Genomic DNA, 27,707 nt, shown 5'->3' with positions numbered 1-27,707 from the left:
GTGGACAATCAGTACACTGCATCAGAAATTGAAATCATATTTTTTTTAGTATTTTCTTAATCTTCTTAAAAAGTACTTCCAGATCTAAGTCAACTTAATTTGCACATTTGGATAAGTATTCTATAATTAGAGTAACACTTTTAGATATTTGAATGATATAAGAAAATCACTTCCAATGACTTCCTTGCTTCAGAAAACTTTCTATTTTTAGGATTGGTCATCAAAATCCATATTGCCCATGGGAGGTCAATGATAAGAATGTAGGATGAAAAGGAAGGTTGCATAATTATTGACACAGATTTTCTTTTATTCATATATAATTACCTTTTTGATTTTCTCTACATAGGAAAATCAGGGAAAATCAGTAATCAATCAGAGAAAATCAGTACTGTAATCGGGGGAAAATCACTTTCTGCCGTACTCAGTTACAGGCAGTGATTGTACAAGGAGCATTTTTCTTGGCTCCTATTAAAGTGAATGATTTTAATTTTTGGTCTGGGAATGATCAGTTATGCTCCAGGATATACATGCTGCCTCAATCAATTGCACGCAGAGACGCAGGTCCAGACCCGGTAGTGGTCTTGTTTATAATACAACAAGTTACATAAGTATTATGTGTTTTGGTTTAAATAGAAATATATTTTTATATAATCTGAATTACCTTCTGCCATTTTTAACTGATTATGACTTTTAATGTTTAAAACAGCAATTTTTCTCCATTGTTGATTGTTTAATTTTATTGGTTTCAATTTTCACCTTTGGAGAAAAATCTTGGTTTGAAAATTTATAAGTGATTATCAGATACAAATTTTAAACAGTAGGGTATATGATAAATAAATATTGTTAAAAATAGATATTTTTATTTCCTTTTTCAGGAGATAAAGGCTGATAAGCAGATGGAACCTGAGACAATGGACTCGGTGATAAAAGCACCCTAACACATTTAAAATAAGGAAGTAAGTTAACTGATATCTGTATACGTAGGTGTATTGATACTTATATCAAAAGCTAATAAGATACATGCTATTGCGTAACATTTTTAGGTGATTTCCTGGAGTTTTTGCAATGTAAATACTTGAAAGAATGATGATTGTGAAACAAGGCAATTGAATCTTGACTAAAACAATAATAGTATGAACACAATTCAGTTTCAGGGAAATAAAAAAGTATTAACCTTAATATCTTAATATTTCATCTAATATAAATTAAAACTTGCAGCAAAAAAGATCAGCAAGATAAGTTCTTCAAATAGGTGAACATTAACTGAATTTTTGGATTATAATATGTTAAGTTTTTTCATACCCAAGTTATAAGTTTGACTCAGTCACTTTTTCAGCTACAGTAAAATATAGAGTTGTCAGAAATACATATGTGATCATAAGTGAAGGTCAGTTTTTCAATAAATATGTGGAATATAGGGAAATAGAATATGCTGAGGTCAGTTTTTTCAATAACTATGTGTTTAAGGTCAATGAAATATATATGCTGCATGAGGTCAGTTTCTCAATTACTATGTGGTATAGGTGAATATAATATACTGAGGTCAATTTCTCAATTACTATGTGGTATAGGTGAATATAATATACTGAGGTCAATTTCGCAATTACTATGTGGTATAGGTGAATATAATACACTGAGGTCAATTTCTCAATTACTATGTGGTATAGGTCTATATAACATGCTGAGGTCAGTTTCTCAAGTAAACAAATAAAATATAAAAAAAACAACATATCAGACATTGATAGTCAACTTTGTGATAAGAGTTATTGCCCTAGAGTAATAATTTTTTTCTGTTTTTATGCATTTTTGGCTATTTTCTTGAACAATTATCATACCTAGAGAAAACTGTAAGATGTAAAAATTATCAGCAAAATAAGATCTACAAATAAGACAACACAACTCAAATTGTCAATCCCTTCCTTGTAGTAGTTGTGAGTTTTTGGGTTGCTATCCTGCAAACTAAGTTACTATAATAGATAGAAAAAAATTGTTTGCTGCAAAAAAAGTTACCAGCAAGATAAGGTCTACAAGTAAGTCAACATAACTAAAATTGTCATCAACTCCTTATAAGAGTTATTCCCCTTAAATGACAACTTTAACCCATTTTTTGCATTTTTGGCTATTATGTTGCGAACTAAAATAGATAAAGAGAATCTTCAAACAGCAAAATAAGATCTGTTTTTAGTAATTTTCCAATAGTCTTGAAAATAAATATCTTGAAAATAAATAACATTAATGTCAAGAGCAAAAATTATCAGCAAGACAAGATCTAAAAGAATTTCAATTGATGGAAATTGGCAATTGACTCCTTTTTGAGGTCATTGTCTTTAAATGACATGACAATTTTGTTGAGATATTTTCTGAGTGCAGCAATCTAACTTAGTGTGTGAAAGATTACTGCCGAGCACTGTTGCTAATTATTTCAATGTTGCATATTTTTGCCAGGTGAGTGAATCAGGCTCCTGGGAGCCTTCAGTCAAATTTAAGGTTTTGCTTATAGCTTGAGAATGAATAAAAAATATTTCAAGAACCCAATGCAGGATGAATCTTATGATTTTCTTTTTTATTTGAAAATTACAAACTCTGAGTTTCAATACAATAACTTCATTGTTGTCATATTTAATGGACAAAGTAGTTTTTGTCTCGCCAGCGACGAAAGTTGCGGAAAGCAAGACATAGGGATTGCTTTTCAGGTGACGGCTGCGGCGGTGGTGGCATCAACAATTGTTAAGTTTTCTGCTTAAGTAAATTTTATAGGAACTACTTGTGATAGATCATTGATATTTAATACAAAGTTGCATTACTATCAGAACGTATCAGTTTGACGACTATTTTAGGCCCTGCCCCCTAAGTCATGGTCCAGCAACTTTGAATTTATAAGCAATTTTCAATGTTAAGTTTTCTGCTTAAGTTAGTTTGATAGGAACTACTTGTGATAGATCATTGATATTTGATATAAAGTTGCATTACTATCAGTGCATATCAGTTTGATGACTATTTTGAGGCCCTACCCCCCAAAGTTATGGTCCAGTGACTTTGATTTAATAAGCAATTTTCAATGTTAAGTTTTTTGCTAAGTTAGTTTGATAGGATCTACTTGTGATAGATCAATGATATTTTGTATGGAGTCGCATTACTATCAGTGCATATCAGTTTGACAACTATTTTGAGTCCCTGGCCCCCAGGACATGGTCTAGTGACTTTGAATTTATAAGCAATTTTCCCCTAGGCCATGGTTCAGTGACTTTCAATTAATTAGCAATTTTCAATGATACGTTTTCTGCTTAAGTTAGTTTGATATGAACTACTTGCGATAGATCAATGATATTTTCTATAAAGTTGCATTACTATCAGTTCATATCAGTTTGATGACTATTTCGAGGCCCTGCCCCCTAGGTTATGGTCCAGTGACTTTCAATCAATTAACAATTTTCAATGTTAAGTTTTTATGATTAAGTTAGTTTGATAGGAACTACTTACAATAGACAATATTTTCTATCAAGTTACATCGCTGTCTGTACATCTCAGTTTGTCAACCATTTCGAGGCTCTACCCACTAGTTGGTCCAGCAACTTTGAATTAATTCGCAATGTTGCTGTCTATCAGATTGTCTTTTTCTGAATTTTATGCAGACAGGCAAGACATATCTCTGTGTCAACAGTTTATTTTACTATTAAACACAGTTTGATTTGTATCTGGATTAATAGTTAATTACAATACCCCTATCTTAAACTGTGTCTGTTATGGTGGCTGTTTGTCTTTTAATATAGTTGAAATATATTTAAAATGGTTTACCTTATCTCAAATTTCTTTTATAAATAAACAAAAACAGGAAAATGATAGGTATGAATGAACTTACAAAAAAAAATCTTAAATGAAAACACCAGGATATGAAGGTTTAACTTTTGTTAGTTTTTGTAGAACTTTAAATTTATATTTATTATATCTTATAAAGCTACAAGGAGTGGACAGTGCTTTATAAAATGTAAGTTATAGCTTTGTGTGAGGATTTGACAAATAATGCAGTGCTGTAATCGACTTTGAAATGAAGCTACATTTTAAATCAATTTAGATATTGTTTTACATTTGCTTGTAATTTGTTATATCTATCCTTTGCTTAAAAATTTGTAGTTCTGCTATATTGCTGATAAAATTCAAATGAACATCGACAAGTCTCGAACCAATGCATTGTTTAAAAAGTAGAAACTACTGGGCTAAATGTAACCTCTTTAGTTGAAAGTTCCTTAGGGAATGTCTTTTGAAAGTTGGATATAGAGATTTGATCAATCAACACATATGGCTGCAGTTGCTTTGAATTAAACACAGGGGCGAAAAATAATGCATGAATAACCTAACCAACGAAAATATTCAAACCTTTTAGTAATTGTAAGCTGGGCCAAACCCAGTATTCTTTTGAGATATTCAGTGAGACTAGAATTTTGCCATGTTTTAACAAGCTGCCCAATATCTTTAAATCAGGAAAAGATAATGGGGTGGTAAATTCAAGTTCCAACTGACCTTAAAAATTGATTGATCTAAAAAAATTACAGAATACTTTGAAATAAATATAGATGCAAAGGAATTTTTGTAATACACTTTTTTTATATCAATTTCATTCCAAACTTACATTCCTTCCAAGAATTAAGTGTTATTACAGATGCTCTTCTCTCAACTATGAACTAAGATAAATATTTTTGATATTGTAATAAGATCAGTATTTCATAGGATGACTTGTATTTAAACTTTTCAATAGTCAGCTGTTCATCACATCTCATCCATGTGACTTTATGAGACTTACGATTTAAATTTTCCTGGGAGTTTCCCTACTTTTCTTATCAGAATTATTTCCCTTAGACTTGACATATACATCTTCATTTAGCAGTTGTGCTGCTTGAAGGAAGGTAATATGCAGGTTAGACTTATTTTGATACCAATGGCTGAATGTTATTTTTATTTAGTTATTATTTTTAATTATTTTTTATAGTATTGATAATCACTCAGTGAATGTAAATTGAACTAATTGAAACTTTTATTCAATGTTTAATAAACAATCACAAAATGTTTTCTCATAGATTGAAGAATTGTAGGTCAAGTTTCAGGTGATTATTATGAGCAGCTTTGGTATATATTGAAAACCTGGAAGGGAGCAAAGACTTTGTTTTAATTAACTGTTACATGGTTAATTGCTGGGGAAGCATGAACATCTTTTGTTGAATGAATCACAAACATGAAACTTACTTTTACAAATTGGGACCCCTCTGTAACATCACGGCTGCCAAGTCTCATGCATTTTCATGCTTATTTGGCCGCATTTTCCTTTGATCTAATGTTTTTTCTCTTTGATCTTTACAATTTTGGCCAAATATCTTGCATTTGCTTCATGAAAACTGGCAGTACTGCAACATGGTGTTTTGATATTAGTTGACTTCCATCAAAATTACAGTAAATAACAATAAAGGTCAAATTTTGGTTCAGAGGATGCTACTAACAAAATGAGAACATAATTTAGGGGCGATGTTATTAAAATCAGTAGAACCATTTATATACAAGGTATTTCTGTTTTTGGTTTAGAGTATATACTGAGTATATAATAATGTGTAAGTTTCATGCATGTATATGTACAAGAATTTGAAATATTTACAAACTATAGGTTACACTGACTAGCATTGGTAAGAACACTTTTTTCAAGGGGAAATTTCTGGAGATTATGTTTGTTTATGAGTTGCTTTGTAATGGTGATATGAATTTGTTTTTGATATTCATCTTCTTACATTAGTTCTTTGAGGGCTTCAGGGAAGTATAGTTTTATAGCTAACTGTGTAACCCTCTTTAAATAAAGAATTATTATTATTATTGAATTATTACTTTTATTATTATTTTATTGTTGGAACTAATATAAAAATAAGAAGATGTGGTATGATTACCAATGAGACAACTCTCCACCAGAGACCAAATGACATAGAAAGAGGCAACTAGTTCATCATACAGCCTTCAACAATGAGTAAAACCATACCACATAGCAAGCTATATTAAGGCCCAGAAATAACAAATGAGAAAATAAGCAGCCTTATTTATGTACAAAACAAGAAATGAAAAACAAATATGATAAACAGCAACGAACAACAACCACTGAATTACAGGCTCCTTACTTGGGACAAGCACATACAGAAGTTAAGCATGTTTGCGGGACCTAACCATCCTCTAACCTGGGACCACATTCTTTTGACTGGAGTGAGACATTATGAAAAAATTGTGATTTTTCCAAACTTATGGCATTGACTATGAACTGATTTCCATAGGTTTTTGGTGTTCATTCAACAGTTTTAAATGTAATAATTTGAATCTGATAACATTTGTGAATAAATGACTGTTCTTTTTTTCATTTTTTTGTTCCTTATCAAATCCCTTTACATATCTATAAAAATAAGGAATAGATGTAAATTAATGATATCCCTATATGTACAGGATACATGTATAAAGATCAATGTTAGAAATAGTATAGATTTATATCTCTAAAAATATCTGATGGAGAATTAAACCATGGTACATTTTATTGTTCATCAAAGACTATATGACTTCAGATGCATTAAACTTCTTTTTTTAAAGTGTTTATATACAGGTTTAAGTGTTAAGTAAGTAATTATAAGTACCTTTGACATGTTTAAGTATATTATGTACATGTAACAGTATTTAAGTAAGAAATGTAACTTCCCTGTATATATGATTAGCATCTTAAAATTATATTTATATCCTGTTATAAAGTTCACTCTGAATTACCAAAAATGAACTGAAAAAAGAGGAAACACAAAAATAATAACTACAATGTACCATGAAAAAATTGGAACTATTTTTACATTCATACAAAAGTGGTCCTTGGATGTTGACTTGATACATCAAAATTGGAATAGTTTTGTTATATGAAAAATCTTGATTTGTTTGAGTTATAAAGTGTGATAAAATTATTAAATGATGGATTCCGACATGGATTTATTAGGTGAAGTGTTTGATTGTATGTTTGATAATGACTACCAAGAAGCTACTAAAGAATTGGCTGTCATTTTGTCTGTTGGTAACACTAGGTAAGATTCAGAGATAAAGGAAGGACATCTGAGTCCTAGCTGAGAATTAAAAGAATATTTTTATCATTCCTTGTATTTTTATGTTGTTTGATAAAATTTGTTTGATTTTTTTATGCCATTGAATCATTTGCCAGCAGAGAAGATATATTTTATGAATTGCCATTTAAACTGACCAGGTGTTCATCTATGAAATTATATTTAAGAAGCATGCTAGCTGTTATTGCAACAATTAGCTGATTTGTATAATGTTTAAGAAACAGATTAAACATCAGGACTCCAAACAACACTGATATAATCAATTTATAATTACAGTCAAAATACAAGAAACTGTGTTTCAATTTCATGCTCTATGGGGTATATGATAAGGCAGGTAGATGCAGGGAAAAGTAAACAATTTACTCTATGTTTATTCAATATACATATATGTGAGGTTTTTCAGTAATATTATGTACTATGCATTTGGAATTCAGTGACCAAATATTTTTGATTTCATTTCACCTCTCGACTGTCACTAGGGGAGAGAGTATTAATTATTGAATAGTTCTGGCTTGAATCACATATTTTCTTACAAATCAATATAGCTTGTCCTCTTTAGGTAACTGTTTGATATATATCTATACAAATCATAATTAGAGCCTGTCACTTTAAGGTTATTGGTTGACATTTGCCTTTACAAAACATTGGAGCCTGTCACCATTTCACAAGAGGGAAGATTTAACTGCCTCTTTTACTGCCAAAACTGAACAAAACATGACTAAAAATAGTTATTTTTCAAGTTTTATGGAATACAGCCTGTAACTTTTAGGTTACTGTGTTAAATACATTATCCTGTTCAACTTTTAAATTATCTTGCAAGTAGATCTCCTCCTTAAACCTGTGAATGTTATTTTACTGGAAACTTCAAAAATCTTCAGTACCTGATGGCATTATACATCTTTTGTTATGATTTTCTTAAAATGATATTTTGAGTTTTTAATAGCAATACATTTTTGTACTGGAATCAATTTATAAGATCACCTTCCAGTTCATGACTTGTTGGTATAATACCAGTAAATGTTTTTTAATCAATGTTAATTTAATGCCCTTATCCTGGTGTTAAGTGTCTGTTAAATTTAGCACAATTTTATTTAAAATCTGGAAAGAAAGCTTGAGAAGCCATTATATGAGTTAATTGATCCAGTCTGTCTAAATCATTGATAGTTATCTGACAAGGGGTTACCATCCCTGACAAGTATGAAAGGGAGGCTATCAGCTCTGATAAAAATGAAAATAAAACACATATGGTGGCAATTATGATGCATGTAACATGAAGACATGATAATGTAAAAAGTTTGATATTTATCACAGACACCATTTAATCTGATTTGTTGTAATGTGTTGTAATTCAGTGCAACAATATTTGGTTTATATTTTTGAGTTATCTTCCCTGAAATTATATAAAACTCATAAGTTTTCATACATAGCATGGTGTTGCAAATATATTTAACAGACAGTAACATTAATTTTTTGCTACTACTTAAAGGCATCTTTTGCTGTAAATTTAATCTTGAAAAGGATTCATTTCAGCATACCAATAAAATATTACATTTATACTTTTAAGAAAATAAGGAAACCATTAAGCAGAAGCCTAAAAACACTATATGGTGCCAAGCTTATTAACCAACATTATCATTTTCTATGTCCTCCCTGAAGTCAGATTATTAATTTTTGTTCTATTAGTGCAGAATATATAAGGTATCTGATTTGTCTGTCTGTTCGCAAGGTCTACCAGAATTTAAACACCCTACAAATTGCTTTGATTAGTTTGGCTGATATTGATAGTGGTTGTCATGTTGAACATTAGATTCTAGATTTGAGATACATTTTTTGGTATAAAAATTATCTTCTTGAGACCTTGTTAATCAGCTTAAACCTAATGTGAAAGAAAAGACTCAGAATGTCATGTTATATATGTAAAAAAACTTCATAAGGATTCCTTTCAACTGACTGAAATTGAATGTAATAAAAGGGGTTCCACGGCAAGATATAGCCAATAGATAAGTTTAACATACAAAAATGAGATGCAGTGTTTCCCTTTCAAAGTAGTCCTGGGCTAAATTGCCAATGCTCTTTTGATTGCTCTTTTGATTGATTGATTGATTGATTGATTGATTGATTGATTGATTGATTGATTGATTGATTGATTGATTGATTGATTGATTGATTGATATCAAACACACTGCCATACTTAAAGCAAGCACAAGAATGAGGGTACAGGGGTCAAACCTACAACCAGCTTCATCAGAGGCAAGCACAAGACCACTGTGGTAGGATCAAACCAAAAACTGCCTCACAAGAGACAATCGCAAGACTACTGAGGAAGTTGTTTGCCCTTCTGAACTGGCAAATACACAGCTTGCCTCTCTAGAGGCAAACTCAAGACCACTGAGGTAGTTATTTTCCCTTGTGAATTAATGAACCCACTACCTGCTTCACTAAAGGCAAGCCTAAGACCATTGAGTGAGTATTTTGTCCTTCTGAATTGACAAATACACAGCTTGCCTCACTAGAGACAAGCACAAGACCACTGAGGGAGTCATTTGCCCTTCTGAATAGACAAACATGATCTGCCTCACTAAAAGCAAGCACAAGACCACTGAGGGAATTACTTGCCCTTCTGAATTGACAAACCCACAATCTGTCTCACTAGAGGCAATCACAAGATCACTGAGGGAATTACTTGCCATTCTGAATTGACAAACCCACAATCTGTCTCACTAGAGGCAATCACAAGACCACTGAGGGAATTACTTGCCCTTCTGAATTGACAAACCCACAATCTGTCTCACTAGAGGCAATCACAAGATCACTGAGGGAAGTACTTGCCCTTCTGAATTGACAAACCCACAATCTGTCTCACTAAAGGCAATCACAAGACCACTGAGGGAATTATTTGCCCTTCTGAATTGACAAACCCACAATCTGTCTCACTAGAGGCAATCACAAGACCACTGAGGGAATTACTTGCCCTTCTGAATTGACAAACCCACAATCTGTCTCACAGGAGGCAATCACAAGATCACTGAGGGAAATACTAGCTCTTCTGAATTGACAAACCCACAATCTGTCTCACTAGAGGCAATCACAAGACTACTGAGGGAATTATTAGCCCTTCTGAATTGACAAATACACAATCTGTCTCACTAGAAGCAATCACAAGATCACTCAGGGAGTTGTTTTTTCATTCTGATTTTTTTTGTCCAATATTTAAAATATTAATAACATGTAAGATCTCTTAAAGTACTTTTTGCTTGATATTTAAAGGAGACTTTTATTTAACTGTGTAGGACATAACTTGATGACAAATTGCCTCTTCAAAATATTGTATATTACTTATAACATGGTAAAGAGGAAATCTTGGACTGTAAAATTAGTGTACATTTCAATGCTGGTATATATGTTGAAAATGATGTAATACTTCAGATCATTTAATCAATCAATGGGATTACATCAGATTCTGCAGTTTAAACTAAAGACCAGTTTCTCAGTAAATGTTTGCACACATATAATCGATAAATGGGGATACATTTCTTGGAATTTTCAATCAATTTGATGACTAATTTGGACTTTCATTGAACTGTAACAGTAGTGTGATATATACTATTGATGAAATTGTCATATGTATCAAGATATTTAATTAAAATCTTAATCATGCATTTCTCTGTACTTTTATTATGTTTACAACAATTGGATTAATTTTTTAGAGTAAATTCATACAAAGAAATTGATTTTTTTTATGATTTATTCATTCTCACTAATATAGTTTAAGATATTTTAAAGATGCTTAGCTGTAGGATATTTAACTGTTTATTATACACCAAACAAGCAGACTTGGGGCTTACAGTTTTTTGGATTGTTCATCCATTCTAACATTTGTTTGTCCCACTTTAGGTTAAGTTTTATGTTTAGTTTGAGGCATAATCAAGGATTGTGTGACCTTGATTTCATGCTTCAGTGAGCATGTTCATGCTGTTAGTATTTTGACAGGATGTAGGTGTGGTATGAACATGCAGTTTGATTTAAAATATGCTAGAATGATAAGGGCAGGTCTAAAAAAAACTGTGCCACCCTCTATGCAATCTGGACTTTTTCTATCTCTTTGGATGTTCATAGTGTATGCTTACCTTACTGTCGGTCCGCAGGAGCTTGGGTATAAATCTTTTGTCTAATTTTTCTAATGGTTTCTATGAAAGGGAATGATTTGTATTTGGTCTGCAGCTTTATAGTTTTTAGTTGAATTTTTACATAGACTTCGCAGCCACTTCCTATTTGCCAATAGTTTGAAATTTAACAACACTCATTGTACAAGGAAAATTTTCATCAAACTTTTCTTGAAAGGGAATGATTTTATTCACAAATTCATTTAAGCACCAAGTTTTTAAGAAGTTCAAATGAAGTTTCACTCCCAATATCAGGGTATGAAAATTTAATTTGGTTACTTTTTATTGGTAATAAGCAGTGCTATTTCACTCATGACATTTGGTTAAACACCAGCAATGTTAAAATCAATCAGGACATTGTGTAGGCATCAATTAAGTTTTACTCTTCTATCTTGGTATATGACAGGTATTATCACCAGTGCAAAACACCTCCACTCACACTAAAACTAAAATTCCTGGCCTTCCTAGTGCTGCAAACTATATAAACCATATATCTGTTCTGTCAAACAGAAATTCTATAATGGTCAACTATGAGCCCTAAGATGTTTACAACTGATGCTGCAGATGAACAGTTAAGATATATCTGTTCTGACAGTCAGAAAACATTTATCATATTACCACATGGACTTTGGATTGCAGCAGCTGACCCATATCAACTTATTTCTAAACAGAACTTAGATGTCACTATTTATTTTCTTTCACAGATGTGAATGTTTGATATTAGGATTAATGAATGTAAAAGAAGATTTGTTTATTTATTTTACTACATAAAACTGGAAAGTCCCTGTATGTTTATACTTAGAAGTTCACTGATAGAACAATTATTGATGAGAACCCTGACAAATTGAAGAGAAATGCAGATTATGTTCACATTTTATAGACATATTATCATTCATATAACAGTATTTCATTAGCCAAAGAGAATACTTATATTTATAACACCTGTCAGACAGAAGGCATTCTAAATCTCATAATCATTGTCTGGAAAAATCAGTTGTTACCTCAAAAACAATAAAAACAGCTGATTTATATAAATATATTTATTTTTACTTTCAAGAACATTTTAATCAACAGGGTATTTTTAATGTCACTATCTTAATATACTAAGTGAAAGTGTTAAATCAGCAGATTAGTTTAAAATTCAAGAAGATCAAAGAACATTTAAGATCTTACTATGAACAAAAAACTTTCAACATATAGTCTTAAGTTAACCTATGAAAATGAGTGATAGATATGGTTGCATCACTTACCAGTAAATCATATACCAAATTTCTTTGGATTAATGTCTATAAAAACATATATTTCTCAAATGACATGTAAAGCTGCCAATTAATTTTTTTTTATCTAAAAAACTTATTTTAAATTGATGTTACTTCCAGCAGGTGATAAAACATTTCAGTGTAGTATCCATATTAATTTTGAAAGGCAGTTTGTCTGTTTTGGCAGATTCTCTGTTCAGGAAGCTTGAATATGTGCATTGAAAAACAATTATAATTATGAAGTTGGAGATATTAAGTATTTGAAACTGTCAGTGAGACAGAAACCCAACAATACATGCCAAGCAATAATAAACATTTCAAGGTATCACATGATATCCATGGTGATCCTTATAAATGACACATTGTTGCTTAAATGACACTATATGAACAAGACAACCAAAGACAGTTGTCAACAATGACACGGCTACACACTAGGGAGGTTTGTTAATATCAGGCCCGTAGCCAAGGGGGTTTGAGGGGTTCGTACAAACTCCTCTTTGAAAACAAAAAAGCGCTAAAGTCTATGTTGTGTTTGAACTGTCACTATTAAAGTTGAGATTTTGTTTGTCCCAAGTCGATGTAACCCCCTTTAAAATTCCTGGCTAATGGCCTGAATATACAACTTTCCTAAAATTTTCAAAATCATTGGCTGAATATGTGCAAACATCTATCAATGTCCCTTTTCTTTTGAAAATGTTTTGGCCTACTGTACACAGAAAAAATAACCAAAGCGTAAGTTGATATATCAATTATAATGCCAGTCTATATTACAGATATAGTGAGAAATGCTGGTTTTGGTAAACCTGTACAATTTCACCTTTAAGTTGGAATTTATATAAATTGTGAACATGGATTATGACAGTTTCCTGCTGTTGTCCTACACTGGATTTTCTTACTTATTATTCAGGTGTTTGGTTATGTTATAAAAGCTGCAATCTGTTGTGCAAGTTTTGATTCAGATGTAGAATTTATATAATGTGAATAATTGAAATCTCATAGAAAATGGAATGGTTTGTAGTGAATAATAAGATCTGTTGTGTCAAAATAAATCATATCCTTTAACACAATTTTGATGCAAGACTTAATTTTTTCTGGTAATTTCCACAATTTGATCTTTGATTAAGTATCTGTTTAATTTATTCACAATTTTTTAGACTTGAAGCAATTAAGAGGTTGTTGAAGTCTGTTGACCTTTAGATGTCTCTTGTTTATTTGTGTTGTTGGGCTACCGTCTCATATCTTTTATGTTAAAAAAATATAATCTACGGAATCTTATTGATTGTATACATAGATGGACATGTGGTTTACGCAAGATTTATTGTTACTGAACCAGGTTAATTGAATTATTACAGGTAGATTTCACAGGTGTAAGATTTCACAGCTGTAAAATACTATATTTCTCTCAATCAGCTGATTTTTATGGTAGGTTATGAGTAATGCAGGCTGTAGGTAAATTAGTGATCAATTCTATGGTCAATATATTTCCTGATTGCTAGAATTATTTGTTATCAGTAGTAGATTGAACATTGAAGTGATTGTGGAATCTTGGGTCATTTTAATTGAAGTTTATTTTCATTTTAAAAGGATAATTTTGAAGATTACTTGGTCATTCTAACCGAATGAGATTTCTATTATGGATGACATGTTCATTTTCACTGTTAGTAGATTATCTTTCATTTTAAAAGGATTATCGTTTTGATTAGATAACAGAATAATTTAAAAGATTAATAGTGGATTTAAATAATAAAATACATGAATTTGAAAATTTTACACATCTGAATTTTCATGATTTGTATTTTCTGTTATTTTTTTTAATATGTTGGAATAAAAACTAAGTTTGGAAGATTTTATATCAAATTAAAAAGACATAATTGTGATTTTTGTGTTTTATAATCTTTGTGGATTCATGAACCTTCATTGCAATAATGACAATGATTTCAGAGATTTTACTTTTAACGCTATAACAAAATGGAAAATAATAGCTTTATTGTGATGAACAAAGAATGGAATATCTAGGACTGGATAACAAAAGTTCTTGAGCTAATCAGAAAAGACAAGAATTTCCTTTGTGTGTTTGGTAAATTAACTCTATCTGATCTGTAATGAGAGCTGTCATTCTAGACTTTCAGTGATGTCATCTTTAAAACGATGTGTCAAAATGTATGGTAATTCTGTGCATTTCTGTGAAAAAATGAAAAAATAATACATGTGTTCCAGATGGTGTGGAAGTCTGCAGATGTGTGCTTTTATATTCATGCATGTAGTTAAAAATGTTGGACTAATACAGAATTAATTGACAAATTTTTTGAAAATGTCATTTAAATCATACCGAATGTGATGTTTTATTGATATTTGAAGGGACGTTATCTTTTGACTTTGGATGTTCAGTCTTTTATCGAAAAGCCAGACAATTGAATAATTTTAAGTGTTTTGATATATACAACTTTAGACAAGATTTATAGTAATGATGCATAAGATGGAGAGCTCTTCAAATTTCTAACGTAATTTTCTTAAAAGTATATAATCATTGTGACAGCTGAGAAATGGATAAGACAATGCTATTTTGTGGATTTGTGGAGGGTGTATGGCCTTGGGATAAAAGGTAAGCTAGATTGTCATTATGTATTAAAGTAGTGAGACTGCTAATGTGTTGAGTTATGATACACCTGACATAATACATGTGCAAAATAGATGATAATGTCCTGTGCATTTGTGGCTATAAACCTTTTTGCTATCTTTATGTCTTTGAAGTGATTTGAAGGCAGTATAGGGACCTGCAGTTGTTTCCATCCTTTCCTATGGTTTTGTCTGATAGATCTCTCATCTGGAATCATATCACATCATCATTTTTTATGAATGATCTCTCATCTGGAATCATATCACATCATCATTTTTTATGAATGATCTCTCATCTGGAACCAATTCACATCATCATTTTTTGCTCACCTGGCCTGAAGGGCCAAGTGAGCTTTTCTCATCACTTGGCGTCCGGCGTCCGGCGTCGTTGTCGTCCGTCGTCGTTAGCTTTTTACAAAAATCTTCTCCTCTGAAACCACTGGGCCAAATTTAACCAAACTTGGCCACAATCATCATTAGGGTATCTAGTTTAAAAAATGTGTCCGATGACCCTGCCAACCAACCAAGATGGCCGCCATAGCTAAAAATAGAACATAGGGGTAAAATGTAGATTTTGGCTTATATCTCTGAAACCAAAGCATTTAGAGTAAATCTGAGTAAAACTGATTATCAGGTCAAGATCTATCTGCCCTGAAATTTGCAGACAAATCTGACAACCTGTTGTTGGGTTGCTGCCCCTGAATTGGTAATTTTAAGGAAATTTTGCAGTTTTTGGTTATTATCTTGAATATTATTATAGATAGAGATATACTGTAAACAGCAATAATGTTCAGCAAAGTAAGATCTACAAATAAGTTGTCATGACCAAAATTGTCAGTCGACCCCTTGAGGAGTAATTGCCCTTAATAGTCAATTTTTAACAATTTTTCGTAAATTTTTGTAATCTTTTACAAAAATCTTCTTCTCTGAAACTACTGAGACAAATTTAACCATACTTGGCCATAATCATTATTAGGGTATCTAGTTTGAAAAATTTGTCCAATGACCCCGCCTTCCAACCATCATGGCCGACTTGGTTAAAAATAGAACATAGGGGTAAAATGCAGTTTTTGGTTTATATCTCTGAAACTAAAGCATTTAGAGCAAATCTGACAGGTGGCAAAAATGTTCATCAGATTTAGATTTATCTGCCCTGAAATTTTCAGATGAATCAGACAACCCGTAGTTGGGTTGCTGCCCCTGAGTTAGTAATTTTACAAAAATTTTGCAGTTTTTTGTTATTATCTTAGATATCATTATAATATCTAATATCTAATACTATTAATTATGATTTTAACCTTATTTTACATGATTTCCAAAGCATCAGTAAATACAGGTGAGCGACACAGGCTCTTGAGAGCCTCTAGTTTATGTATAATATAAACTGATATGAAATTTAGAAATGTTTGTGACTGTGTATAAGTTCTCTCAAGAACACTTCCATTGTGTGAATTTTTTGGACTAGCAAAAATAAGTTTGGAGAATTGCTTGCTGTATAAGCCCAAGACTTAACAAATTGACTAATGATTGACTAAATTTGAAATTTTATTTAAATCTTGAAAATGAATATTGTTTTTATGATTGAAAAACTATAATAAAACTATATATTCTTTAATTTAACATAATGTAGAAATTTAGTAGATGTACTTATCAAATATGAAGTTCAAAATAGTTTTAAAAATATTTGACAGAGCTGTATTCTCTAATTGAATTATGAGTGTTTAATAGATGTAATTATTCCACTTGAAAATGAAAGAAATCTCATTATAAAGATGGCAGTAAATACTGTTTGAAGTATCTCTGGTTTATAAATGTTTTGATTATTTTTTAGCTAGTGTGGCAGAAATCTTTCATTTCCAGATCTGATGAGCGGTAAATGGGGCGTTAAATATCTGATTTTTATGAAATCTGGTCTGACATAGGATTATGGCATAATTTGTTAGAAGTAGTAAAGAGGAAAAATAAGGTTGTTATTAAAGATGTTTCAACAAGAGTATGAAATGGGGGCTTTTTTGGAGGTAGTGGTTTCTGAAGTGTAGGGAGGAGAGACACAAAGAAGCATTAACTTTGTATCAGTACTTTATCATCTTGGTCTAATGTTAATTGGTAACTACAGGAAACCAATGTCTTTGATATTGTAAACGGATTCTGATTGCTGTCTCGTTGACAAATCCCCCACATCTTGTTTTATTCATATCAGGTTCTAAACAGAGTCATGTAGCAACATATCAGTAGTGTGGCAGGAACTCTTATGACAATAACAGTAAAAATGGAAAGATATCTGTACAACATCTAAATCCTTCTGACAGGAAGAAAAACATGGGATTCATATATGGTGATGACTTTACAGGGCTGGATACACACAGATACAAACCTTATGAAATAGTGATCAAGTAGTTTATAAATACCTGATTTTTATTCAATCAAAAACATCAGAAAAAAAAATAGGTGTACAAAACCACAACCTTTCCCTTGGAATTATTGCATGGCTGTTATACAAAGGGGGGGCGGGGGAATGAAGTGAATAACAAATGATCCCTTATTTTACCTCAATGTTCAAAATGTTTGTTCAAATCACTTTTAACAACTTACTATCAAATTATAGAAATATACATGGACCAATTTACTTATGATCTTTACATAATGGTGATTATGGCAGATTTTCAAAAATTATGCAATTTTGAATGGTTAATATGCACAGTTGCCAGGTTTTAATGCCAATTGTTTAGTAAAACCAAGTGATTCAAGGAGAAGTGCCTCTTTATAACTGTTCTTAATTTGTACAACAGAAAAAAGGATACAAAACAAGGTCAAACTTTAATACTATCAAGCAATATGCAAGTTACTTTTGAAAGACTTTATTTCTAAATAATGTGTACCTCAAGTGGAATGATACTTTGGAACTTTATGATATCCATTTTGTACTTTGAAGACTAGAAGAATCTTTTTGGAAAGCCATCAAACAATCCATTTTGTATTTTAAGTAGAAAGTAACTCTAGGAAGATCACTTGGATATATTGTAGATATGATTTATAAGTTTAATTGCATGTTTCTTATTTTAGGACAATAACTTGTGTATAAGTGTATGAATTTCTATGAAATTGTACCACAAGGTTCCATACCTCAAAAGGAAGGTTGGGATTGATTTTGGGGGTTATGGCCCAAAGCGTTTAGGAATTAGGAGCCATTTTTGTTGTTGTAAATTTATGAAGTGAAATCCCTTCAAAAAAAATTAGCTTATATTTTCCATTAATAGATAAATTCAATTCTTGGGTGTACTTGGATATGCTGAATCAAACCGTGTATTTAGAATTTGAATATTTGACCATAATAGGTAAAAGTCCATGAGTTTCAAATTTTTCATTTCTTTGACCACATTCATTTTGTGTCAAATATTTTAAAATAACAATCCAAATTCAGAGCTGCATCAAGCTTGAAAGTAGTGTCCATACTTGCCCCAATTGTTCAGTGTTTGACCTCTGCGTGCGTATCAAGCCGTGCCCAGCATGTTATTTATTTATATACTAGTATTTAGAAATCTGATCGGGCCATTGCATTTCTTGTTTTACATTTTGTCATGTGGGGTACTTTTACAGGTCACTATGCTGTATGAGTTTTACTTATTGTTGAAGGCCGTACAGTGACCTTTAGTTGCTAAAATCAACGTCATTTGGTCTCTGGTGGATAGCTGTCTCATTGGCAATCATACCACATCTACTTATTTTATATAGGGGACTTCTTTAATACCAGTCTCTAAACAAGTATCAGGTTAAACATATAAAATTTTCATAAGTAAAATATTACTTTAGTCTAAAGCAATACAAGAAATTAATACTTAATCTGACCAGTCAATCTGTCTATTTCTTGAGGCCTGTCAGTCACAAAGAGTTTCCAAATGCTATAAAATTTGATGTGTATGATGACAAGTAAAATAAGTAAGTTACAACAATGTAACAACAGATGACATCTGTAGGTTTGACATTTGCTTGAATATTGAAAGGTTATTTGTACATTTATATGAAATAATTGACCAAGGTTAATACTTCAGCTGTGACATTTGATTAAAAGCAAGGTCACTGACAGTCAGTCTATTATTTATAGTATCTTTTTATGATCAGATTATGAGTTTTTTTATAACTTTTACTGCAAGTAAAGAGGAGCTGAGTTGGTTTTGTTATATGCTTAATGCATGGTTAAATATTGTCTCAGGATAAAACACAAGTTATTGCTATCATGTTTGAGCTAAAATATTGCGAATATCTGTATTCTTGTTAATTTTCATAAATGTTTTATGACATCTCCTGCCAAATTTAACTAATCAATAGTGGTGTGAACAACTTCTCAATGAAATCAATATATATTTTATACATTAATGTGTGCTATATTATTTAGAACTGTGGAGAATATTTCTGTATGTAAATGTACACTATATATATATATGCTAATTTCTTAATATATATTCAGTTCTAAGAATGAACTTAAAAGGCAACTACATAAGCAGTAAATCAATTAACAACAGTACATTGAATCTTAAGAATTGTAATAAAAGTAAACTCTCCAAAAGATGTCCCAACACCTTCATGTAAATTTTCAACTTTCAGAGTTGAAATCACTGAAATATTTAACAGATCAATTGGTTTTTTTGTCTCTGCAGGACCACTAATTAATATACTTAATTGCTGATTAAAGAATACCGGTAATGTTTTATCAATGTAAGGTTAATCTCCTGAAAGTTTCTAATTAAAACAATAAAAACCAATAAAATAGCTTTTACAAAGAAATTGAAAATGAGCAGCAACAAACTTGAAGGTGTAAATAGTGAAACCTTAATGTCCACTCTGTGCACATGTCCATGTAAGCTATACGTCCATAGCCAGTTTTCAGAAAGTATTAAGCATCCAGGAATAATGTACAGATGTATTTTTGAGTGATAATTTTGACCTATATTATACACTTCATTGGTTCATAAAATGTTAAACAAGTAGATTTCAGGAATACTAATTGACCAATCTGTAAGTCATTTCATTTTGAAGTTGAAGGTGTAATAGTGAAACCTTAATGTCAAATCTGTGCAAATGTCCATGTAAGCGAAGTCCATAGCCAGTTTTCAGAAAGTATGAAGCATCCAGGAATGATGTACAGATGTATTTTTGAGTGATAATTTTGACTAAATTTCAGGAATACTACTGGTAATTGACCAATCTGTCAGTCGTTTCACTTTGAAGTTGAATCTTACCTCTACATCTCTTTTTCGTCTTGAATATTCATGAAATACTTGCCACTGGATGTTACACAAACAATTTTAAATCTATTATTGTTTAAATTATTATAGATGTATCATGCTAGATGCAGAAGAAATAATTTTATTTAGTAATGATTTAGTTATCTGGCAGATTGACATATACCCCACATTTAGGTATACCCCGCAATAAGATATACCCTGCATTTAGGTATACCCTGCATTTAGATATACTCCACATTTAGATATACCTCACATTTAGGTATTCCCCACATTTAGGTATACCCCACATTAAGGTATGCCCCACATTTAGGTAAACCCAGTATTTAGGTAAACCCAGTATTTAGAGTTAATGAGACACATGGAAAAACAATAGGATATCATTCAAAGTTTTAGGAAACTTTAATAAGAACCTCTTATAATTTATAAACTGATGAATCATAGAAATAATGTGTTGTTTTTGATTTTATATAAATAAATAAACATTAAAAATGAAGTCCTCACACAAATGTGACAAATTTCTCATTAACATAAGAGTAACACTTCATACAAGTACTTTGTCACCATTTATTTGTAACCTTTGAGAAAGACGTGAATATCTCATTAAGTTAAAAGAAAAAAAAAAATTAACTATATCTAAATCAGGGGGTGTACATTTTTTAGACCTAGTCAGTGAAAGACGTCTTGTATGACTACATGCTTTACAAGAATTGTCAACAGCCCAAAGGCTTAGGTGCAGTTTTTTTGGATTTTGGCCTCAAACAGTGTGCCATAGTTTCAAAGGAAGTAAGTTCATTATTTTATCACAGAAAATAAACTCCTGCAACAAGTCTAAGCTATTTATTTGTGACATTCAGCAAAATTAAATGATCAAAGGAATGAAATTTTACTAACAAAAATGGGGCATTTTTTGATGGGATGGTTTGAACTCTTTGTACTGACACAGTCTCAAGGCAAGGAAATGAGAAGTCCAGAAAGGTTCCAACATGAAGACATACAACTACATGTACTTTAAGTGTTTTCAGAAGATAAGAGTCATTTCGGCCAAGTTCAGTAAAAAATTGTTAAAAATTGGAATTTTTGCCTTTGGACCAAAATGGCCTTTCAATGACTACTTAGGTATTGTACAAAATAATATTTTCTTTCAATGGTAGCTCTAAGGGAATAAAGCAGGATTTTTTTAACAAGTAGCAATTGCTTTAATTCACTTTTGCTGTAACAATTTACTAAGCTTTATTTACTTAGTATACCTTGGGTTAATTCACCTAACAGTTTAAGGGCTCAAGGACCACTCTCCGGGCAGGACACTAATATTGTACCGTCCAACATCCCATTGACCTGAGGGTCACTAAATAGGTCATAGAAAAGGCAAAAACAACAGTTTATATGGTATCCACCTTTTGGGGCATGATCGTACCTACACATCTGTTAGTTAGTACTGGTTCCAGAAAAACCAAAGGACAATGACAACCAATGGAATTAATGTTCCTGGCTAGGAACAGGTACATGTGGCTTATTTATTTTTGAGCTCTTAATCTGCTATAGGGTAATCATTAAACTAAATATACTGTGTTACATAGAAATGCCATGTTTATTTAAACAGACATTTCTGGTAATAAATTTTCTACTGTCAGTGAGGAATTAAGATTTATTCGAGATAAGTAATAATTGCATGTGAAAGAAATTCTCATTTGTTTAAAAAAGAGATGAAAAATAATAGAGGAAGTTAACAAATGTGCTAGTAAAATAGTGCAATAAAAGAAATATTCTGTGATCCTTAGGTACTGTGCAATGTTATTTGTATACTATTTTACTTATATTATGCAAGAAATAATGTACTTTTGGATGGATAATACGTGAAGTTTCAGTCTAATGATATATTTTGAATATAGACTCAATATTGATGTATTTAGATTTTAGACCCAGGATGTTCCAGCAGTGGACAATTTTTTTGGCTAGAATATGTATTTGCTTAAAAGGTTAGAAAATTGGTCTGAAAAAAACAGATGTATTATAATTAGGTTTTTAAATATGTATGGAGGAGGACTATGCCCCCCTTTAAAGAATATAATTTATATATGATGTGGATATTTTTTTAAGTTATTACAACTTTGATCTTTATTTTTTTGTGATATCTAGGTGGACTAAAGGCACTCGTCCAAGCTTAAGGCAGATCCACACAAGGATGTCTGCAGCATACTTCCACAGGGGAATCTCCAGACTTCGTGCTGAAGAGCTCCTTCAGCAGGCAAAGGATGATGGGAGTTTTCTTGTGAGAGACAGTGAGACTTTGTCAGGAGCATATGTGCTCTGTTTGCTGTAAGATATTTTGAGTTATTCTCACTTCCTTTATGCAGGGGGTTATTACTGTATATTGGTATCGTCAGACATTAATTGGAGATTTGGTTTTATAAATATTATATTACTTGTGGTCAATAATGGGTTCTGCAGCATTATAATCATTGATAGATGTTGGCAATTATAAAAATTGATGTTATTCGTGTGACACCATGTAGATTAATGTGAATTTTGGATACTATAAAGGTTATAAATTAGAGTTACATGCATTGCACAAGCCCAAAACAATTTACATTTTCTTCTGACATCTTTAAAACCTTGGATTTGCAATTCTAAGACTTGTTTCAATGCTAAGAAAATGGAAGCATACAATGACATACCAATGACATAAAATATTGATGTCTCCCTGTTTTATGCGTATCTTGAATAATAAACTTCTTTTCCTGAATACTATTGACTTTTTGTTGCTAAAATATTTAAAGATAAATTTCTCTGCTTTGATAAAGAAATCATGTAATATCATACATTTTGAACATAATGAATTTTTAAACAGCATCACTAAGACTCCAGTTTATCAGCTGAAAGTTGTTCAACATAATAAAAGACCATAATGAGACAAATATTGTCCATCACATTTCCATGATATAGAACCAAAATTCACCAACAATTTTTTACACTTTTCAACAGCATAATACTATTGAGTGATGTGCAGGATAACCCAATCAATCAGAAAAGAAACTGCTTTTAAAAATCACACCACCTCCTATTTTACTACGCGTAGACATATTTTGACATTTTGAGGAAAAGTAAGACATTGAGTCTGTGAAAGACAACGGACTACAATTGGATTTTACAGCAAGATCTCAGACGAACCTTTATTAATATGGTTTAGCTGAAATTATAAGACTTAACATATATAATTTTTAAGTAGAGATATATATTATATGTATTGAAAAAAGAAGGTGCAGTAATTAATCCCAACCTAAAGAAAGTCAGACAACACAATGGTCAAAAAGAATGATAGAGAAAAGAAGTCCATAAGGCTTCACAGGGAAAACAAAAGGTTGAGCAACTCAAACCCCTGTAAAAACTGTACTTATTTAGGTTAGGATTTAAAGTGGATATGTAAAAAAAGCAAACAAACAGAAAAAAACAAACACTAAATAAAATAAAACAGGTGAAAAAGTTTCAAATATTTCTATAATCAATCTGAGTATATCTATGTAAATACAGAAAAATCAGGCATTGAAACACAGGCAACTGACATTCATCTAAAGGTATTTGACCTAATGTCCACTGAAGTAAAACCAAAATACATTTTTGTACAATTATCAAACAGAATGTCTGGAATATTACTGAAAGCACTTTTGGTTTGAGATAGGAATGAGGATAGATAGGGAGAGGAAGCAAGATTATATCAAATGACCTTAATTGAGGATGGTAGGGTCATTGGTTGTAGAGACTATTATCATATACATGTATAGGAGAGAGTTGATAGAGATTGAAATCAAATAGTTAATGTAGCTTTTTATCATTTGGTAAAGTGCTTTTGGCAAAAGTTATGATTTCACACGGATCAGTTAATGATCACCTATAGTTCATTTATCTTTCCACTAGACCACATGCACATCAGCAATATTGAAACATAATGAAGTTATGTCATATACTAGAAGAAGGTCATTGCATGAAGATTCCAGGAAACATTAGACTTGGGTGTTTTTATAAATTAATAATTTACAGCAGATTTCAGAGTATCCATATCTTGAATAGAGTGCATAGACTTCAGGAATCCTGATCACTCCTAATTTTGAAAATGTAGGTTAAGGTCCGCCTTAGATTTCAGGAAGATACATCAAAATAGATTTTATGACAAAATCCTTGTCTTAGTAATCTAGTACCACAATCTACAAGAAAAAATATATAATTGTATAAACATCTAAAGTTTGAATCAAATGTTAAATTAGAAATCAGTTATATTTTGAACTTTTCTGACATATAAAGTTTGTGATGAAATAATAGTTATCATAGTGATGATGATTGAACACAGCAAGATCAAAACGTACAAGATATAAAACTTTTAGATCTTTAATGAACCACTTGATTTATTTTGCACTGGTGCATATTTATCAGGTGCATATAACTGCAAATCTGTAAAACTAATATAAATATCAAATTAGAGGAGTCTAACTGTTGTGAAATGTAAAATAATGCATTGATTTTTTTAAATACTGTAAATTCAGAAATTTTTGCTTGCATTTATTATTGTGATTGTTCAACAAAGGATGAAAACGAGAGATTGATTATAGCAGTTTTGGAAATGTTTTATATAATGCTATCAAAATTTAAAATAAGAATTTTTATTTTAACAAATACCAATCCTTAGCTAAAATAAAAGTGTCACTAAAATATGCGAATTTACAGAAGCAGCAAGCAATACCTCATATCCCACCTTTTAACACAATGTCCTCAATCTGATTAGAATATAAAGAAAAGATGGTACAGAAATAATTTGACATTAGCCTTAGTAGTACACAGCTCTTAACTTTCAGTAGAGTTAAATTTACTGACTACTAGAATTTTGTAGTGTAAATACTATATTGATTGAATTGTAACATGGATTTTGTCAAAGTCAGCAATTTTCCCTGTTGCTCTACATCAGAAATGGGTAACCATCATTAACCAAGTCTAGAATATCAACTTTGTATATATAAATATATATTGTTTATAATGATTGATCTTTTTATTTATAAGATGCAGGTAGTCATGCCAAAAATTTGCTTTATCAGCATTTTTTTATTGAAAGTGAGATTATAATACAGAATAAATGAATTATAGATATTATACAGAATAAATGAATTATAGATATGTTTATTTATTATATTAGCATAGATGTATAAACCCATCTATGATATTAGTAATATCATAACTAAATTAGATGATTCTTTATAAAGTTTTTATGAAAGAGTTTATATTCAGTCATTCATTTATCTGTGTAATATTTAGAAAAGGTAACTTCAGTACAAGGTACTATTGAACATGTGCTTAACCAGCATCCCAAACATATTAAAAAATAGGTAACTCCTGCTGTTTAAAACTTTTAAATTTATTACCACTTTATGTAATGATCCCATAAATTTGCACCTGATATTTGATAATACATATGTAATACAGGTGTTTGAATTGTTTTCTAGCCAAAGTATTAGTTTAAACATATCTTTCAACTTATGTCTGGCATTAAAGTCTAGTTTCATTTTGCAAGCATTATCAGCTGTTCTAACTTTCATTTTATCAACACCTGCCTAGGACACTGTCAGTGGAACATCATTTATCATGGTTCTTCACTCATCTAAGTAGTTTACTTTGAAAAGATGTAATGTGGATTACTGTAGACAAAATCTTGAGAATTGCAATTTTTAAAAGGTCTGATTCATCAGATATGATGACATTTTTTAAGTTGAAAATAGAGAAGGATGGCACTATTGGAGGTCATTCAGGAAGAAAAGTAAAAAAAAAGAGTCCAATTGATAGAACTTATTAAGTGCCAGTCTTTGTAAGAATCAGGCAATTTAGAATTGAATATTGTGTCCAAACGCCTCAACTGTTCAGGGTTAAACCTCTGCGGTTGTATCTGGCTGCGCTCAGCGAAGCATTTTATTGAAGTTGCCCTCATTCTGAGTTAGAAATGGGAAGTCTTTTGTTTCTGCGTGTCTGGTAATTCGAGAAATCTCTAGATAACTTGGTTAGAATGATAGCAAATTACAGAGTTAGCTCCCCTTAATTGTTAATTTCTAGTGCATTTCAACCAAATTATATCTAAATTACCAGAACAGGAAAAGGAAACAAATATTATATTTGTGTACCATCATACAGTTTGAACATAAATTAATGTCAACTTGAGTGGGTTTTTGTTTGTCATGTTTTCACCACTGGCTGATTTTTAGGCAGATTGGCACTTAACTCCCTATTACTTTTAACTAGAGTCTAAACCTGATTTGTGTAATTTGTTCATTTGTAGCAAAAAACAAAGATATTCATCAAACCACAAGCTAGCCCTTTAATGATAAGACAACATTTTCAACAGCTTTTGACTTGATTTGATTTTTGGTGTTTTAACGCCGATTTTAAGCACCGCTTTTGGGCTATTTCGTGGCGGCCAGTTTTTATTGGTGGAGGAAGCCAGAGTGCCCGGAGAAAACCACGACCTTCGATAGGAAAACTGACAATCCTAGTCAATTAAGATTGGAGTCGAGTGCACCCGCACGAGCGGGTTCGAACTCACAACCTCAGTGTTGACTGGCTAGTGATTACAGTAGTAACTGCTTAGACCACTTGGCCACAGAGGCCCCCTCAACAGCTTTTGCCTTTTCTGCTTGTTATTTTATATGCAAGAAATGTTTTTGGGTGTTTGTGTCAAACCAAAACCATGCAACAATAATCATGCTGTTTGGAATATAGGTAAAACAATCATCTCTAGCATGCCTACAGTTTTTTTTAAGAAACACCTTTAAATAAATAATATTATTGATATAGCAGGTCCTGATTTCTTATTTTCTGCTATGCTTTATGGATACATTTTTCGTACTTAAAACATCACCTGTTTAATGTTTTAATTGATTTGTTTACCAGGCACCAGAACAGAGTCCACCAGTACAGAATTCTACCTGGGAGAGATGGAAAGCTGTCAGTACAGGTATTGCATACAGTTCAAATAATTCTTAACTAATCAAATATTAATTAATATTTAGAATAAATTGAGATATGGAGGAATCTTGCATATGTTCTCAGAAAAAATTCAGAATAATAAAAATGAAATGATCTTTGAGAAGCGATTGGATATTGTTTTCTTTGTGTTGACTGACAACAATGTCTGTACCATACTAGATAGCCAGTTGTTATGATTTACTGTTTATGTACTAAGTCCACACTAAATAAAACAGAAATAGTAACATGATTGCACATAAAACATGACAATTGAGGTCAATGGATACAAATAAATATGTCACTTGAGGTAAATGG

The 27,707-nt window shown here is 31.4% G+C and overlaps 1 protein-coding gene across 10 annotated transcripts in view; it reads left to right on the top strand.

Annotated features, from left to right (window-relative positions):
* The window catches only part of LOC127737778 (phosphatidylinositol 3,4,5-trisphosphate 5-phosphatase 2-like), an 84,110-nt gene that overhangs the window by 10,892 nt on the left and 45,511 nt on the right, over positions 1 to 27,707 (top strand). For 3 of the 10 annotated variants that reach the window (XM_052248688.1, XM_052248687.1, XM_052248696.1), the window contains exons 1-3: positions 6,875 to 7,079; positions 22,533 to 22,712; positions 27,318 to 27,381. In XM_052248688.1, coding sequence (XP_052104648.1) covers positions 6,967 to 7,079; positions 22,533 to 22,712; positions 27,318 to 27,381 — 357 coding nt within the window. In that variant the 5' untranslated portion in view covers positions 6,875 to 6,966. Of the gene's footprint in view, positions 1 to 875; positions 957 to 3,955; positions 3,986 to 4,855; positions 4,913 to 6,873; positions 7,080 to 14,644; positions 15,140 to 22,532; positions 22,713 to 27,317; positions 27,382 to 27,707 lie in introns of those variants that run through there. The other 7 variants (XM_052248690.1, XM_052248691.1, XM_052248692.1 and 4 more) reach the window with 6 other exon arrangements.

This window comes from Mytilus californianus, unplaced genomic scaffold, assembly GCF_021869535.1.
Source record: "Mytilus californianus isolate M0D057914Y unplaced genomic scaffold, xbMytCali1.0.p SCAF_4, whole genome shotgun sequence".
NCBI classification, from domain to species: domain Eukaryota; kingdom Metazoa; phylum Mollusca; class Bivalvia; order Mytilida; family Mytilidae; genus Mytilus; species Mytilus californianus.
This window is presented reverse-complemented; position numbering and strand designations above follow the sequence as displayed.